Below are 15,945 nucleotides of genomic sequence, written 5' to 3'. Positions count from 1 at the left end.
CATGAACCGAAAACACTCATTAAAACTCATTTGATCCCCTCTTTGACCTTTAGAAATAGCTGATGTGAGAAGCAAAAGTGTCTTTTATTACCGACCTTACACACACACACTCACACACACACACACACACACGGGGGGGGACGAGACAAAGGCCTGAACTCTTAGATGGTTTCGGCTGTAACAACATTTCCAGAAGCCACAATGAAGATTAGTCGGGTTCTCAAGAGTGTTTTTCTCTACATTCATGGCGGCGCAGAAGCCTTGTCAAACTATCTCAAGTCTCCCAAAACTACCCAATGAAAGCACCCACAACCACAACGAGAGCCTTATCAAGTGTGTGTGGGCCAATGCCGAAGTTTCTCTCTTACGCGGGCGGTTGCTTGGTCGTTGGGTATTTCCAGGGTATTTCCACGACGCAAGGCAGGCAAGACGAGACAAGGCGAGGTGAGGCTGGTGGTCGAGGGATGTAAGGCCAGTCAGTCAGCCATCGCGGAGCCTCACGGGGTCAACGAGGAGATGGGATGCAGGGAAGGAACGCTGAGGGTATACGGCGTGTCAGGGTGAAGGACAACGCTGATAGGGGACGCGAGGGAAGGATACAGAGGAAGGGTATTGGGAGGAACACGATAGAAGCTGAACAGGGGATGCAGGAAAGGTAGAAAAGGTGTAGGATATAATTGGAGGTTGCAGGATAGGAAATTATGAAGGATATTAAGGATAGAGGAAGGATACGTGCAGGATATTAGGAGGAACACGATGGAAGCAGAACAGGAGATAGAGAAAAGGTAGAAGAAGCGAGAGATAATTAGAGAATTATAAAGGGTAGTCAGAGAGAGGATGAAAAATAGGAGACTGAAAACGAGAGTGAAGTGGGATACATCAAAACAGGCGTTACATGGACAGGATATAACAGAGGACGAGAAAGGACAACAAGATAAGGAAAACCAGAGAGGAAGGGAGAGAGATACATTGAAGCGAAACGGAGTGGAAAAGACAAATGCAAAAAAGGGAAAGGGAAAAACGTGATTAACTTTCCTCTTATGTTGTAGGAACGAAATTAATGCGATGTTATTTTTTTATTACGTTCGTAGATGCGGAGCTGGGGAGAGAGAGAGAGAGAGAGAGAGAGAGAGAGAGAGAGAGAGAGAGAGAGAGAGAGAGATGGAAGGAGGGTGAGATAAGTTAGTTCAAAATTAATTGGTTGGTAAAGTGGACCGCCAAAGCCTAACTATTGTCAACCTATCACGCCGTCTATCTACCAATCTTCCATTTCAATTTTGTCTCGCTGTTCGCTCACGTATCGCTCCGTGTGTGTGTGTGTGTGTGTGTGTGTGTGTGTGTGTGTGTGTGTGTGTGTGTGTGTGTGTCATGCTAGGCCACCCTCCTCTATCCCTCCTCCCTCCCTCTATACCTACCTCTCTCTCTCTCATCTTCTGGCCTTGACATACATGTTGCCTCCACCACCACCGCCACGCTCTCACCCTCCCTCTCCCTACCCTCAACTCTCTCCCTGCCGAGTGAGTGAGCGTCCGCCTGTCTCGCTGTCTGTCTGCCTGTCTGTCTCTATGCGTCAAGACTTGCGCCTCATTGTCATCCATCTTTCGTTCGTCTATTGGAAGCGTCTGTCTGTCTGTCTGTTTGTGCTGCCCTCTGTTAAGGCCTTGTAAACTACCACTACGCCCCGAAATTATGAAATGTCAGCGGGTTAGAAAGTGTCACTGAGTCTCGTATTATGTGGTGAAGTTCTTCGTGTATGACAAGTGTTTAGGAGATCGCGAGGAGGAAAAGGAGGGAAAGGGATTGAACATTTTAAAAAGGTCTGAGAAATTGAAGTTTTGATAATGGTAGAAGAGTTGAACAAGACATATATAAAGCAGAGGAGTAGTACTGATCAAAGAATGGTTTAGAAAGGAGTATGTAGTATAGGAAAAACTAAAGCGAATGAGAAAATAAATAACGAAAGATTGATAAAAGGAAAAATTCTAGCAGAGAAGTGAGCAAATGAAGTAGTAGAAATAGGAAGAACAATATAGGAAAAAGTAAGAAGTAAGGAGTGTATGACGAATAGTTGGTAAAGGAAGAATTATAGCAGAGAAGAGAATAAGAAAGTGAAGGTAACTGATAAAATGAAAATGGCTGAGGAAGAACAGGATAGGAAGAAGTAAGAATTAAGAGGGAGGGGACAGTATAGGAAGAAGTTAAAGAGATTGAGAGCGTAAGTAACGAAAGATTGACAAAGGAAAGAATTATTGACGAGAAAAAGAGTTAGAAGGTGAGGGTAACTAATGAAATAAAAATGGCTAAGGAAGAACAGGATAGGAAGAAATAAGAATAAATAGGGAGGGGACAGTATAGGAAGAAGTAAAGAGAAGAAGAAAGTAATTAACGAAAGATTGACAAAGGAAAGAATTATTGACGAGAAAAGAGTTAGAAAGTGAGGGTAACATATGAAATAATGGCTAAGGAAGAACAGTAGAGGAAGAAATAAAAATAAAGAGGGAGGGGACAGCATAGGAAGAAGTAAAGAGAAGGAGAAAGTGAGTAACGAAAGACTGACCAAAGAAAAAAATATTGACGAGAAAAGAGTTAGAAGGTGAGGGTAACTGATGAAATAATGATTAAGGGAGAACAGCAGAGGAAGAAATAATAAAGAGGGAGGGAGTAGATAACGAAAAAAAAAATGGTAGAGGAAGAATCAGCGCAGAAAAAGGAGTAAGGAGTAAAAACTGATGCAAGATTGAACGAGGAGAAAGAATAGCATAGAAAAAAGTAAAGAGATGGAGAGTGAGAAAAAAAATAATGATAAAAAAATGTTGAAAGAGGAAAATATTATGAAGAAAGGAGTAAGAAAATGGGAGTAAAATGCAAATGAGAGTAAGACAAGAGGGGGAGTAGTGAAGTGGAGGAGTAATGAGAAGGGGAAAGGTGGTATAGGAGATCTGTCTGTGTCTGTCTGTCTTCTGTTCCTTCTCCACCCCCCCCCACCCTCATCATCCCCCCTCCCCCCCTCTCACCCCCCTCACCTCAGCCACTGCATAGGCAACACTGTGGCACTCCTTGTTGGGTCTGACACGGTGCCACTGAGGCCGAAGAGGATACTTGATGTGAGAGAGAGAGAGAGAGAGAGAGAGAGAGAGAGAGAGAGAGAGAGAGAGAGAGAGAGAGAGAGACCTCATTATCAAGACACTAGCTTCTTTATCATTTATTTTAATCGCAAACAATGGACGGCTTGACGCGGAACAGTGGAGACCTATTAATTTATATTGGGCAGGATGTGATGATAAGGAGGAGGAGGAGGAGGATGGGGAGGAAGAAGAAGAGGAAGAAGAAGAAGAAGAAGAAGAAGAAGAAGAAGGAAAGACGAAGATGACAAAATAAAAAGAACAACTTATTAGAAGAAGAAGAAGAAGAAAAAGAAAAACAAGAAAAACAAGAGCAGGAAAGGAAGAGGAAAAACAAGACAAAGACAAAGAAGACAAAATAAAGGGAAGAAGAAGAAGGAGAAGAAGAAGAAGAAAAGACGAAAAAGAAGAAGAAAAGACGAAGATAACAAAATAAAAAGAACAACTTATTAGAAGAAGAAGAAGAAGAAGAACAGGAAAAGGAAGAGGAAAGACAAGACAAAGGCAAAGAAGACAAAATAAAGGAAACAAACTATTAGAAGAAGAGGAAGAAGAAGGAGAAAAGATGATGATGCTGATAATAATGGAGCTGAAAAGAAGACGACGATGAAAACAAAACAGAGGAGAGGAGGAGGAGGACAACTATTTCAAAGAGGAGGAGGAGGACAACTATTTCAAAGAGGAGGAGGAGGACAACTATTTCAAAGAGGAGGAGGAGGACAACTATTTCAAAGAGGAGGAGGAGGACAACTATTTCAAAGAGGAGGAGGAGGAGGAGGACAACTATTTCAAAGAGGAGGAGGAGGACAACTATTTCAAAGAGGAGGAGGAGGACAACTATTTCAAAGAGGAGGAGGAGGACAACTATTTCAAAGAGGAGGAGGAGGACAACTATTTCAAAGAGGAGGAGGAGGACAACTATTACAAAGAGGAGGAGGAGGAGGAGGACAACTATTTCAAAGAGGAGGAGGAGGACAACTATTTCAAAGAGGAGGAGGAGGACAACTATTTCAAAGAGGAGGAGGAGGACAACTATTTCAAAGAGGAGGAGGAGGACAACTATTTCAAAGAGGAGGAGGAGGACAACTATTTCAAAGAGGAGGAGGAGGACAACTATTTCAAAGAGGAGGAGGAGGAGGAGGACAACTATTTCAAAGAGGAGGAGGAGGAGGACAACTATTTCAAAGAGGAGGAGGAGGAGGAGGACAACTATTTCAAAGAGGAGGAGGAGGAGGAGGACAACTATTTCAAAGAGGAGGAGGAGGAGGACAACTATTTCAAAGAGGAGGAGGAGGAGGAGGACAACTATTTCAAAGAGGAGGAGGAGGAGGACAACTATTTCAAAGAGGAGGAGGAGGAGGAGGACAACTATTTCAAAGAGGAGAGGAGGAGGAGGACAACTATTTCAAAGAGGAGGAGGAGGAGGAGGACAACTATTTCAAAGAGGAGGAGGAGGAGGAGGACAACTATTTCAAAGAGGAGGAGGAGGAGGAGGACAACTATTTCTAATATGATGAGGAGGAGGAGGACAACTATTTCAAAGAGGAGGAGGAGGAGGAGGACAACTATTTCAAAGAGGAGGAGGAGGAGGAGGACAACTATTTCAAAGAGGAGGAGGAGGAGGAGGACAACTATTTCAAAGAGGAGGAGGAGGAGGAGGACAACTATTTCAAAGAGGAGGAGGAGGAGGAGGACAACTATTTCAAAGAGGAGGAGGAGGACAACTATTTCAAAGAGGAGGAGGAGGAGGAGGAGGACAATTATTTCAAAGAGGAGGAGGAGGAGGAGGAGGAGGAGGAGGAGGACAACTATTTCAAAGAGGAGGAGGAGGAGGAGGACAACTATTTCAAAGAGGAGGAGGAGGAGGAGGACAACTATTTCAAAGAGAAGGAGGAGGAGGAAGAGGACGAAAAATATATGTAGGAAAAAAAAGTGAAGTACAAATGAGGAAATAAAAAGAAGGGGGTCGTATGCTATTCGGGAGAGAAATATACCAACGTCACACTAGGAAAACAAACCCATCTGATCCGTTGCATAAATGTGGAGTTTTGGGAGAAAGGAATGCGTACCCTACATCCTCCATCCCACACACACACACACACACACACACACACACACACACACACACACACACACACACACAGACTCCATACTAGTTACCTTCGTCTTCACAGTAGTACGCACGCATCAAGTTACCTCAAATTAATTAACCTGAGCGGAAGGTGTGAAATCAGACATGACAGGTAAGCCACCAACCAGCGGCGCTCCCTTCTTCCCGAGCTCAGCGAGGGATGAAGGTGGGCGCCTCTGGACGGGAAGGAAGCGAAGTATAGCAAACCTTAGTGTGTATTTTGTGTATTCATTTATATTACTGGTTTGTGGAGGTAGTGGTGGTGGAGGAGGAAGAGGAGAGTGAGAGTGAGAGGAAATGAGAGTGAAAGGGGAAAAAAACTATTGTGTGAGACCGTAAATTTCAGGTGAGAGTGAGAGTTGGACCAGGTGTCTGTGTGTGGAAGGGGGGGTTGGGGGGAGTTTAGCGGTGTTGTGGTGATAGTGGTGTGGCGGGAACAGATGTGGTGCTGCTGAAGGGAAAGTGAGTAGAGAGGGAAACTTCTGAGAGTGTTTTCCCCCTCAGAATGTGTGTGTGTGTGTGTGTGTGTGTGTGTGTGTGTGTGTGTGTGTGTGTGCTGCTTCGCCACTTTCCCTTTGTTATGCACCTGTGATGTGTAATGAGCCAGGTGCTTGAGAGGAGGAGGAGGAGGAGGAGTCTTGTTTGTTCACGTAAGCAGTTATTAAAGAACTTACTCGCGGCATAATGACACAGCACCCCCCCCTCTCTCTCTCTCTCTCTCTCTCTCTCTCTCTCTCTCTCTCTCTCTCTCTCTCTCTCTCTCTCTCTCTCAAACAAATTAGCCTATCAGGAGTATTCATTTTAAAACCCGTAATCTCATTCTTCAATACCACTCAACGATCATCCCTTTTATCTCTTCATTTTTCTAGTCATTTTTTTTCCTATGTATTCAATTACCCTCATTTCCTCATCACCCAGATTACTCACCCATTTATACCTATTTCCTCGTATAACTTATTTTTCCTCTTCACGTCACTTCTCACAACTCTATCACTTTTAGTTTGATTCTTTCTCTCTTCTTTTTTTTCCTTTATTTTGGGTTAATCTTTCTTTTCTTTGGCGGATCTTTCATTTTTTTTTTTTTTTGTGGCGTGTTTTCCATTTCCTGTAGAGTAGTTTTTCACCTATCTCCTCCCTCTTTCCCATAACACATAAGCTTCCCCTTCCCTTTCTCTCCTCTTCTCTCCGTTCCCCTCTCATCACCTCTAACCCAACGCTAACCCACTCTCACTTTTGTTTTATCTCTACTCTCTACGTTTTCTTTTATTTTCTCGTAAGGTAATGTGTGTGTGTGTGTTTGTGTGTGTGTGTCTAATGGTCGTCGGGTCAAGAGGTTATTCCACTTAATACTCTCGGCCTTCATTTGTCATGCGAGGGATGTGGAGTGAGGCGGCTGTGGTGGTGGTGGTGGTGATGGTGGTTAATGTCGAGTGTTGTGTAACCTCATTATGCGGCTGTTCGTGTGCGCTTCTTTTTGTCATATTTTTGGGGTGAAGTCTCTCTCCGTATACTTTTTCTGTCTTTTTTCGTGTCTCTGGGGCTGTCTGGCTAGTTGAGTGGCTGACTAAATGGCGGTCTCTCTCTCTCTCTCTCTCTCTCTCTCTCTCTCTCTCTCTCTCTCTCTCTCTCTCTCTCTCTCTCTCTCTCTCTCTCTCTCTCTCTCTCTCTCTCTCTCTCTGGCTCTGGTGGTTGGTTGCTTCTGTCGGTTCTAAAATGAGGTACAGTCTATGCCTTCTGCTCGCCACTCACTTATCAACCACCACCATCACCACCACCACCACCACCGACCTTGTGTGTTGCAGATGCTCCCAGATGTGGCATGTGCGGTGATGACACTTATAAAGGCTTATGTAGTTAATCGTGGCTCAATTGCTAGGGTGGTGGTGGTGGTGGTGGTGGTGAGGGGGAGGGTAGAAGTAGTGGTGATGGAGGGGGGAGAGAGGGAGGGAGGGGGGGTATGTGAAGTGGGAAGGGCTAATATACAGTATTGGTGATGTTATATTGTATTAATGTTGAGTAGTGGTGGTGATGGTGATAGTGGTGATGGTGATGATGGTGATGCTGGTGGTGGTGGTGACCGTGATCGCAGGTGCTGTTCTTAGTGGTGCGAGGTTATGCAGATGTGTGTGTGTGTGTGTGTGTGTGTGTGTGCGTGTGCAGTATGTAGGTCAATACGTGTAGATGTAGGTGAGGCAAGAGACAGACACGTACGTTTGTCCCTGTGACTTTAAAGAGAGAGAGAGAGAGAGAGAGAGCGTGCGTCGTCGTCCCTCGCTGCGAGAGGGAGAGAGAGAAAAGAGAGGAAGGCGGAGAGGAGGCTGACAGAGAGAGAGAGAGAGAGAGAGAGAGAGAGAGAGAGAGAGAGTGTGTGTCACGTGGTAGTGGAGATGCAGGAACATTATTATCCCCAGCATGTGCTTTGTGTGGGTCTTGCTGTCGGTCGGTCGGCCGGTCGCTGCCTCCGTGTCTCTTTGTATACCGGTATACACTTTTAACTCCTCACATAATAAGTACAATAAATAAACAAGCCTTGAGTGTGCATCTCCTATATAAGTAACAGTTTGGAAGGCACCTCAAAACACATGTATATATATATTTTTTTTAAATCCTCTTTATTTTTCTTATAGTCTCCCATCGCCTGTCATGGTTTAGTGTGCCGTTGGAAAAGTGGTTGAAGCGAACGAAGCCTTGAAGGACAACGAAATGCGGGCCTACATTTCGCAACGCTCGGGTTAGAGAGAGAGAGAGAGAGAGAGAGAGAGAGAGAGAGAGAGAGAGAGAGAGAGACCTACGTAATTAATCGATGGTTCCCGAAGCTAACGTTTAACTACGCATCTTTAATACTAACTTATGATGCTCTCTCTCTCTCTCTCTCTCTCTCTCTCTCTCTCTCTCGTGCTATTTGCTTTCAATTTCCTTGCGCAAAGTCATGACACGGAAAATAAGAAAAAAAGAGCACGTAAGTCAATTAAAAAGAGAGAGAGAGAGAGAGAGAGAGAGAGAGAGAGAGAGGCAGCCTGGCAAGGAGAGCGAGAGAGAGCTAGGAAGGAGTAGGCCAGCTTTAACCTTACACGTGATGTCCCGAGCCAAGGCTACTCAGGAGAGAGAGAGAGAGAGAGAGAGAGAGAGAGAGTTATCAAACGCTCAGATTTATACGCAGGTTAGAGACAGACAAACATACGTGGAGTTAACACAAAATATGGAAGTGAATTGTTTGGCGCAGAAACTATAGAGTTAAACATGACTTACAGAAGGAAAAGAATAGTTGAAAGTGAAATAAATATAAACACCTATATATTAAAGAAAGAAGGAACAGGTGCGGAAAACAATAACCACTAAAATAGGGGAAAAATATTATATAAGTGAAGAAAATAATATTGATGATTAGTTTCCTTTAATTCCCTTTTGGCTCAAGACCATTAGTTTTTCTCAAATCGCTTAACCTCGACCATTAGTTTGCTCTCTCTCTCTCTCTCTCTCTCTCTCTCATCAACCTTACCTGGCTAACCGCTTACCTGTAATGAGTCGCTCTAGTCCGCTTCCTCCTCTAGAACCCAGGTCTCTCTCTCTCTCTCTCTCTCTCTCTCTCTCTCTCTCTCTCGCTCGCTCGCTCGCTCTCGGTTCCTAATTGTTTTTAATATACTCGGCTTTGAAAACATGTAAGGGACGTGTTGTTTGCTTTGAAGAGTGACGTCCGTCCGAGGCCCGTCACCTGTCACGTGTTTTTCACCTGTTGACGGATGGATCGTGTGTGTGTGTGTGTGTGTGTGTTGGCACCCTCGCACTCAAACTAACTATCCTTTGTTTTGTTTCGTTGCAGGAAGTGACTGACCGATCATCGCTATAGAGCCCACCGTCGCCAGCCTTAAGGTATGTACTGATATTATTGAAGTATTATTATTATTATTATTATTATTAGTAGTGGTAGTGGTAGTGGTTGTGGTTGCCCCAGTACCAGCAGCTTCTTCCGTTTCATCCCACCTTCCTACTCTCACCTGCCCGCCCTCATTTTCCTCCCTCACCTATCATCTTTTTTTCTCCCTTGCCCTTACCTTTCATCGCCTTTTCTTTCTTCCTCACCTACCACCATCATTTTCCTCCCTCACCTATCATCTTTTTTCTCCCTTGCCCTTACCTTTCATCGCCTTTTCTTCCTCCCTCACCCACCACCATCACTTTTTTCTCCTCGCCTCATTAAGCCCGTGTCCTTCATACCGCCATCCATCACCATCGTTACCACCATCATCACTGCCGCTGCCGCCGCCGCCACCGCCTTGTATAATGGAGATTGAAAGCCGACTCGTATTGCATTAGCTTCTATTTGGTTACATTTAATTATTATTTTTCCTCTGAGGTCAACGAATGGCTTCCACGAAAATCCTTGAGCGACGGAAAGCAAAAGAGGAAGAGGAAAAATAAAAGAAAATAAATAGTTGCTCTGAGCTGCTTAAACAAATAAATACGAACAAACAAACAATAATCTCGAAACAAATTATTATACAGTTCACAAGGCACATTTTTCATATATATAACCTAAATTGAGAAAAAAAAGACACTTATTTTTCCTGTTGTCATTTATTTATTTTTGTGGGGGAAGTGACGGACGTAACCTGACCCACTTGCTGCTTTTGTGTCCTGTCTTCCATGCCCTTTTCTGTCCTTCCTTGTAGCCTTCAGGGAGAGAGAGGGAGAGAGAGAGGAGGGACAAGGTATAGTATAAGCTTCCTCAGTCTACCTCGCTCATTCCTAAAGCGTGAGTTGGAGACGAACTTGGGATCTTGGGAAAGGGAAACAGACCAATAGACCAAGAGATGTCAGCTGTGTGTGCGGGGAGGAGTGTTTTTTTTTTTTTTTCTTCTCATGCATAATCAAGTTCTTATCACATATCACAGTGGTGGTGGTGGTGGTGGTGGGTGGTGGTGGTGGTGGTGGTGGTGGCTCCTCATGGTCTCATCACCGCGATCAACACCACATTCTCTCCTCGCACCAACAGCTGATTGACGTGCCTCTTCCTTATCTCTCTCTTCTTCCTCTTCCTCACTCGCTTCTTTGCCTCACCTTCCTCCACATTCTCCTCTTCTTCCTTCTCCTCCAGTTGCAGCATCTTCTTTCCTTCCTTCTTCTTAGCTCCTTTGTTTTCATCTTCATCCACCTTCCCATCCTTCTTCTTTCTTTTCGCTCCATTGTCTTTCCAGTTCTGCGTCCCTTGAGCCAGGATAAGGCGGCGTGCATCCTGGGCTTCACTGGTCCCGGGCTTTGTATAATCCACCTCCATTGACATCCTCGCGGCAGCCTCCACAGCATCTTGAATCATGAGCCACCTACATTCCTCTTCACTCCTGTCCTCTCTTCCTCTGCCTCGTCCACCTCCACCACCTGTTGCACCTGCTGCCGGTCGTTCTCCCTTTCTCGCGTACCTTCCTCCCATTTCGTCGTCGTCCGAGCTCGTGTCTGTGTCCTCCTTTATGTCGCTTTGGATGCTCAGGTCACCCACTCTCACGAATTTGCTGATGTCACCTGTGTGGAAGGGAGAGGTGTGATAAACGGGGAGAGAGGGAAGGGTGTTTGTGAGGGATGGTGTGTGGAGAGGTGTGTGTAAGGGGAGGAAACGCATGTGAGGGAGAGAGGGAGAGGTGAGCTGTGTGTGTGTGTGTGTGTGTGAGGAAGAGAGAAGGTGAGGTGAGGTGAGGTGTGTGTGTGTGTGTGTGTGTGTGTGTGTGTGTGTGTGTGTGTGTGTGTGTGTGTGTGTGTGTGTGTGTGTGTGAGAGAGAGAGAGAGAGAGAGAGAGAGAGAGTGAAAAACTATTCCTCCTTCAAAGAAACACACAAATCACGACCCACAAACTGACATTGAAGGACTTTTTTCACTTTTTTTTTTTTTTTGCAACTTGACCGAACCGCCGCCATGATTCTGTGGAGGTGACCGGCAACTGACAAACTCTCTCTCTCTCTCTCTCTCTCTCTCTCTCTCTCTCTCTCTCTCTCTCTGAGGGGCGTGGCTAGGTATTCTTCTGACCTTTCTCTTAAATATTTTCACTTCATTTGTCTTTACTTTTTTTTTCATACGCTTCTCTGGGGGTCAAGTGTTAAGGCTTTTCTGTGACGCACCATCATCATCATCATCATCATCATCATTACCATCATCATCATTATCATTAGTACTATGGCTATTCGATTTCTACTGTTTTTTTTCTTTTCAACGAAGCTCCCGCCAACTCGCCTCTAATCACTTTCTCTACCACGTTATTATTATTTTATTTATTCATTTGTTGTTTCATATTTTAACTTTTTTTTCTCCCCGCTTGATATTTTCCTGAAGCGAGTATTGTTTAATCTTCCCCGTTCCAAAATGTCACCGATGCATTAACCAGCCAGATGCTCATTCGCCATTCACATCCCCGCCATCGCCGCCTTTGGATGTCTCGCGCATTGTTTCTCCTTTTCAGGTTAAGTTTTGTTTGGTGGTATTTGTTTTATTTTGTGTGTGTGTGTGGTGGTCTGCTATACATCCGTCTATTAGTATCCTTCTATGTATCCATCCACCCATACGTCTATCAATTCTTCTATCGATCTATCAATCCAGACATAGGCCTACATGCATATATACATACGTACATAATTAGACGTACTAAAATCACATACCTAAGCACACACACACACACACACACACACACACACACACACACACACACACACACACACTTGCACATGCATACATACATACATACATACATACGCGCGATATATACACAACAACAATACAAATAGGCATTATCTACACACACACACACACACACACACACACACACACACACACACACACACACACACACACACACACACACACACGCAAAACTATCACGTACACAAGCCCCCCTCCCCCCCCCCATGCCTCCCTTGCGCTCTAGGGGGAAGGGGTGAGAAGGGCAAGAGGGGGAGATGGCACCGTGTGGGGGCAGGGGAGGGCAGAGGGGGGGGGAAGCAGTGAAAGTCTGTGATGATGTGGTGGTGGTGGTGGTGGTAGTGGTAGTGGTGGTGGTAGTGGAGGTAATCATGTTTCTGTGAGCATGTTATTAAAAAAAAAAATAGGTAGAATACAATAGAAAATAATAAGCAAAAAGAGGAGGAGGAGGAGGAGGAGGAGGAGCTAAAACGACGAGGAGTAGGACAAGGCGACCCAGCGAGGTGTGTGAGGAAGGACGAGAGACAATGGTGAGAGAGAGAGAGAGAGAGAGAGAGAGAGAGAGAGAGAGAGAGAGAGAGAGAGAGAGAGAGAGAGAGAGAGAGAGAGAGAGAGAGAAAATAAGCAGTAGTAATGATGAAGATGATAGGAATGATGATAGTGATAATGGTGATGATGGTGATGGTGATGGTGGCGTCCCCCTTGACACAGTGATAGTGAACTTGGTGGCACGGCTATGTGATCTTGACCCACATTTAACCTCCTCTCTCTTGCAACCCAGCCCGCAACCTCCCTCTCTACCGTCCCCTCCCTCCCCACCACTCCCCACTCCACCTTCAATCCCTCTCAGTCCTGCCATGGAAGAGAGAGAGAGAGAGAGAGAGAGAGAGAGAGAGAGAGAGAAAGGAAGAGTGAGGTTCTGGGGTTACCTGTAAGAATGAGAGGTGAGTTGAGGAGAGGTGGGCGTTCACAGATGTAACAGAGAGGCACCTGCTGGGGGTTAATGAGGCGCCTACAGGTGTTTTTCCCTCCAGGTACCCGAGGGAGATGTAATCAGGGAAGGGAGGCCGTAGGAGAGGCGGAGGGAGAGGGAGGGAGAGAAAGAGAGAAAAGAGAAGAGGTAAGGAGGGTGATGTTGGAAGAAGGCGGGGCACTTTGTATGAGAGAGAGAGAGAGAGAGAAGCAAGCAGGAACGAAATGTCAAGCGGAAGGGGAGCAAAATATGAGAAAGGAGAGAAGGGAAGAACTGACGAAGGGCGGAGAGCATAAGGAAGGAATTAGAGAAGGAAGGAAGGAAGGAAGGAGAGGCGAGGAAAAGCAAAATAAATATACGTGGAGGAAACGAGGAAGGAAGGAGGAGGAAGAAGGATGGAAAGGGAGGAACAAACAAAGCTTACATCAGCCCGCAGCAACCACCAGGAGGAGGAGGAGGAGGAGGAGGAGGAGGAGGAGGAGGAGGAAGAGGAGGAGAAGGAGGAGGACCAAGCCTTGGCCCCAGGGAGAAACTCTTGGCGGTGAAGGAAAGTTTTCTCCCTCCTCCTCCTCCTCCTACTCCCTTGTGACCTCTCCTCCCGCGTCGAGGTAATTATTAAGTCTTCCCGGCACAAAAAAAAGCAATGAGTAATGAGAAAATATGTTCGATTGAAGTTGTTATGGATATTTTTTTGGAGGTGGAAGTGAGATGCTGCTGGTGGTGAAGGTGACGAGGGAAAGTGAGCAAGGGACTACTGAAGGTGAGAGTGAGAGCCAATGAAAGTGAGAGTGAGTGTGTGTGTGTGTGTGTGTGTGTGTGTGTGTGTGTGTGTGTGTGTGTGTGTGTGTGTGTGTGTGTAGTTCCAGGGTGTGAATGAAGGGATTCGAACGCGTGCAGGCAAACCTTGTGTGTGCGAAAACGATCCCGCCCCCTTCCCCCCTTCGCCTAGCCCCCTCCCCCCCCCTTTCACAATAGCTTTCACTCTCACCCCCCCTCCCCCTTCCCCCTTCCCCTGTTTCACTATCCCATACCAATGTTCTTTTTCTTCCTTTATCCTTCCCTCTTTCTCCTCTCCCCTGCTTCACTCCCCATTCTCACTACTCCTCCTCCCCCTCCTCTCCCTGTCTTCGCTTTACATCACTCCCTTCCTCCCCTTTTCTCCTCTACATCAATCCCCTTTTTCCTTTCCTCCTCTCCCCATCTTCGCTTTCCGTCATTCCCTTCCTCTTAATGTTTCTCCCCTCCTTCTCCCCTCTCTCCTCTGCTCCAATCACCCTCTCATTCTCCCCTTCCCCTCCCGTCCTTTCCTCCCCACTCATTTTCATCACTATCCCTTTCTCCCGTTCCCTTCTCGCCTCCTCCTTCCCCTTCCTCCCCTCTCCTTTTCATCACTCTACCCTTCTCCTTTCTCCCCTCTCATTCTCCCCTTCCCCTTCCTTCCCACTCCTTTTCATTACTCCCCCTGCTCCACTGTCCTTCCCTCTCTCGTCACTCTCACCTCCCCTCCCCCGCCACCCCCCCTCCCCTTCTGTCACTCTCACCTAGCCCCCCTTCGCCCCCTTCCCCCCCGCCGCGTAACATTCATCTAGCGCCGCCAAATCGTGTAATGTTTCACTGAGTTCGTCACACCGTGTTCCCCATTTCACACGGGGAGTTCCTCAGGGTCGTTTTCACCCCTCCCCCCAACTTCCCCCATTCCACCCCCCGTTTCTACTTTATTAATACCCTCCCTCCCCCACAGCACCCCTCCAATATCTCCCCCCCTTCCCCTTCCCTCCCCTCCCCCATTATGTGTGTTTTGATACGAGGGAGTGGAAATATCCAATGGAGGAGGTGGGGGAGGAGGCGGAAAAGTGTGGTGTTTGGTGTGTGTGTGTGTGTGTGTGTGTGTGTGTGTGTGTGTGTGTGGTGGCTTACTCACACACACACACACACACACACACACACACCGGGGTAATGAAGGACACTTTATTGTCTCTTTTCTCTTCCTTCTCTTCCTGCTAGTCCATGTTTCCATGTTTCCATGTTTCCTTCTCCCTCTGTTAAAAGAAGAAGAGGAGGAGAAGGAAGAGGAGGAGGAGGAGATCATTTTTGGCTCTATCTTCTCTGTGTACCGTCATAATCCTTTGCCTTTTACGACCTCCACCACAACCACCACTGCAACCACATCACAACCACCACCACCACCACCACCATAATCATCACTAACGAACAACAGATGTACCTCCTCTTCCCCTCCCCCCTCTCAACCCTTCCCCTCACCATCATACAACGAGGACAAACCCCCCTTCTTCTTCCCCTCACCCTCCCCCCCCCCCACTAGAATTCCCCTTGCCTATGGAGGACAAAACTAATGGGCTAAAGAACACATCATTTGCTCCATTCCGTTCACTCACTCATTTTTTTTATTCATGTATATTTTGCAGTTTATCATTTTTCTATTAATATTTTGCAACACGCGTGAATAACAACAATACTTCGTTCGTTTGTTCGTTCGTTGGTTCACTGTTTTTTTCATTTTTTTTCTTTTCAGCCTTCACACTTGTACACGCTCTCTCTCTCTCTCTCTCTCTCTCTCTCTCTCTCTCTCTCTCTCTCTCTCTCTCTCTCTCTCTCTCAACATCACCTTTCTCGTATAATATTTTTCTTTTCCGCGTCTTTTTTTTTTGGCGTTCGGTTAGTCGACAATATCATCATCATCATCATCATCATCATCATCATCAAGTTTGTATGTATTTATGTATGTATGTATGTTTGTTTTGACTGCATCACCACTGTCCTTGTGTGTGTGTGTGTGTGTGTGTGTGTGTGTGTGTGTGTGTGTGTGTGTGTGTGTGTGTGTTAATATTTATGCACTAACCTTTTTTTTTTTTTCTGCGTCAAGTATTCATTGAAACATCCTCGGAGTGATTTATATTTATACCCACACCAGTCAACTTCCCATTTACTTTTTATTAGTGTGTCTGTCTATCTCTCTTCTTGTCTGTCTGAACTTTCGCCTACACGCTTGTCTGTGTCAATGGGTAAAAGCTGTATAT

General features: G+C 45.8%; 2 protein-coding genes across 7 annotated transcripts in view; one reads left to right on the top strand and one right to left on the bottom strand.

Moving 5' to 3' along the window:
- LOC127009257 (ecdysone-induced protein 74EF-like) overlaps window positions 1–15,945 on the top strand; it is a 107,166-nt gene that overhangs the window by 31,049 nt on the left and 60,172 nt on the right. For all 6 annotated transcript variants that reach the window (XM_050882162.1, XM_050882201.1, XM_050882147.1 and 3 more), the window contains exon 2: window positions 9,074–9,123. The gene's annotated coding sequence lies outside the window, so the exon portion shown is untranslated. The remainder of the gene's footprint in view (window positions 1–9,073; window positions 9,124–15,945) is intronic.
- The window catches only part of LOC127009283 (U7 snRNA-associated Sm-like protein LSm11), a 22,207-nt gene continuing 15,818 nt past the window's right edge, over window positions 9,557–15,945 (bottom strand). The window contains exon 5 of the mRNA XM_050882231.1: window positions 9,557–10,770. Within this exon, the coding sequence (XP_050738188.1) occupies window positions 10,196–10,770 (575 nt within the window). The 3' untranslated portion in view covers window positions 9,557–10,195. The remainder of the gene's footprint in view (window positions 10,771–15,945) is intronic.

This window comes from Eriocheir sinensis, chromosome 4 (genome assembly GCF_024679095.1).
Source record: "Eriocheir sinensis breed Jianghai 21 chromosome 4, ASM2467909v1, whole genome shotgun sequence".
Taxonomy (NCBI): Eukaryota; Metazoa; Arthropoda; class Malacostraca; order Decapoda; family Varunidae; genus Eriocheir; species Eriocheir sinensis.
Note: the sequence above shows the minus strand (reverse complement) of the source record. Positions and strands in the feature narration are given on the sequence as shown.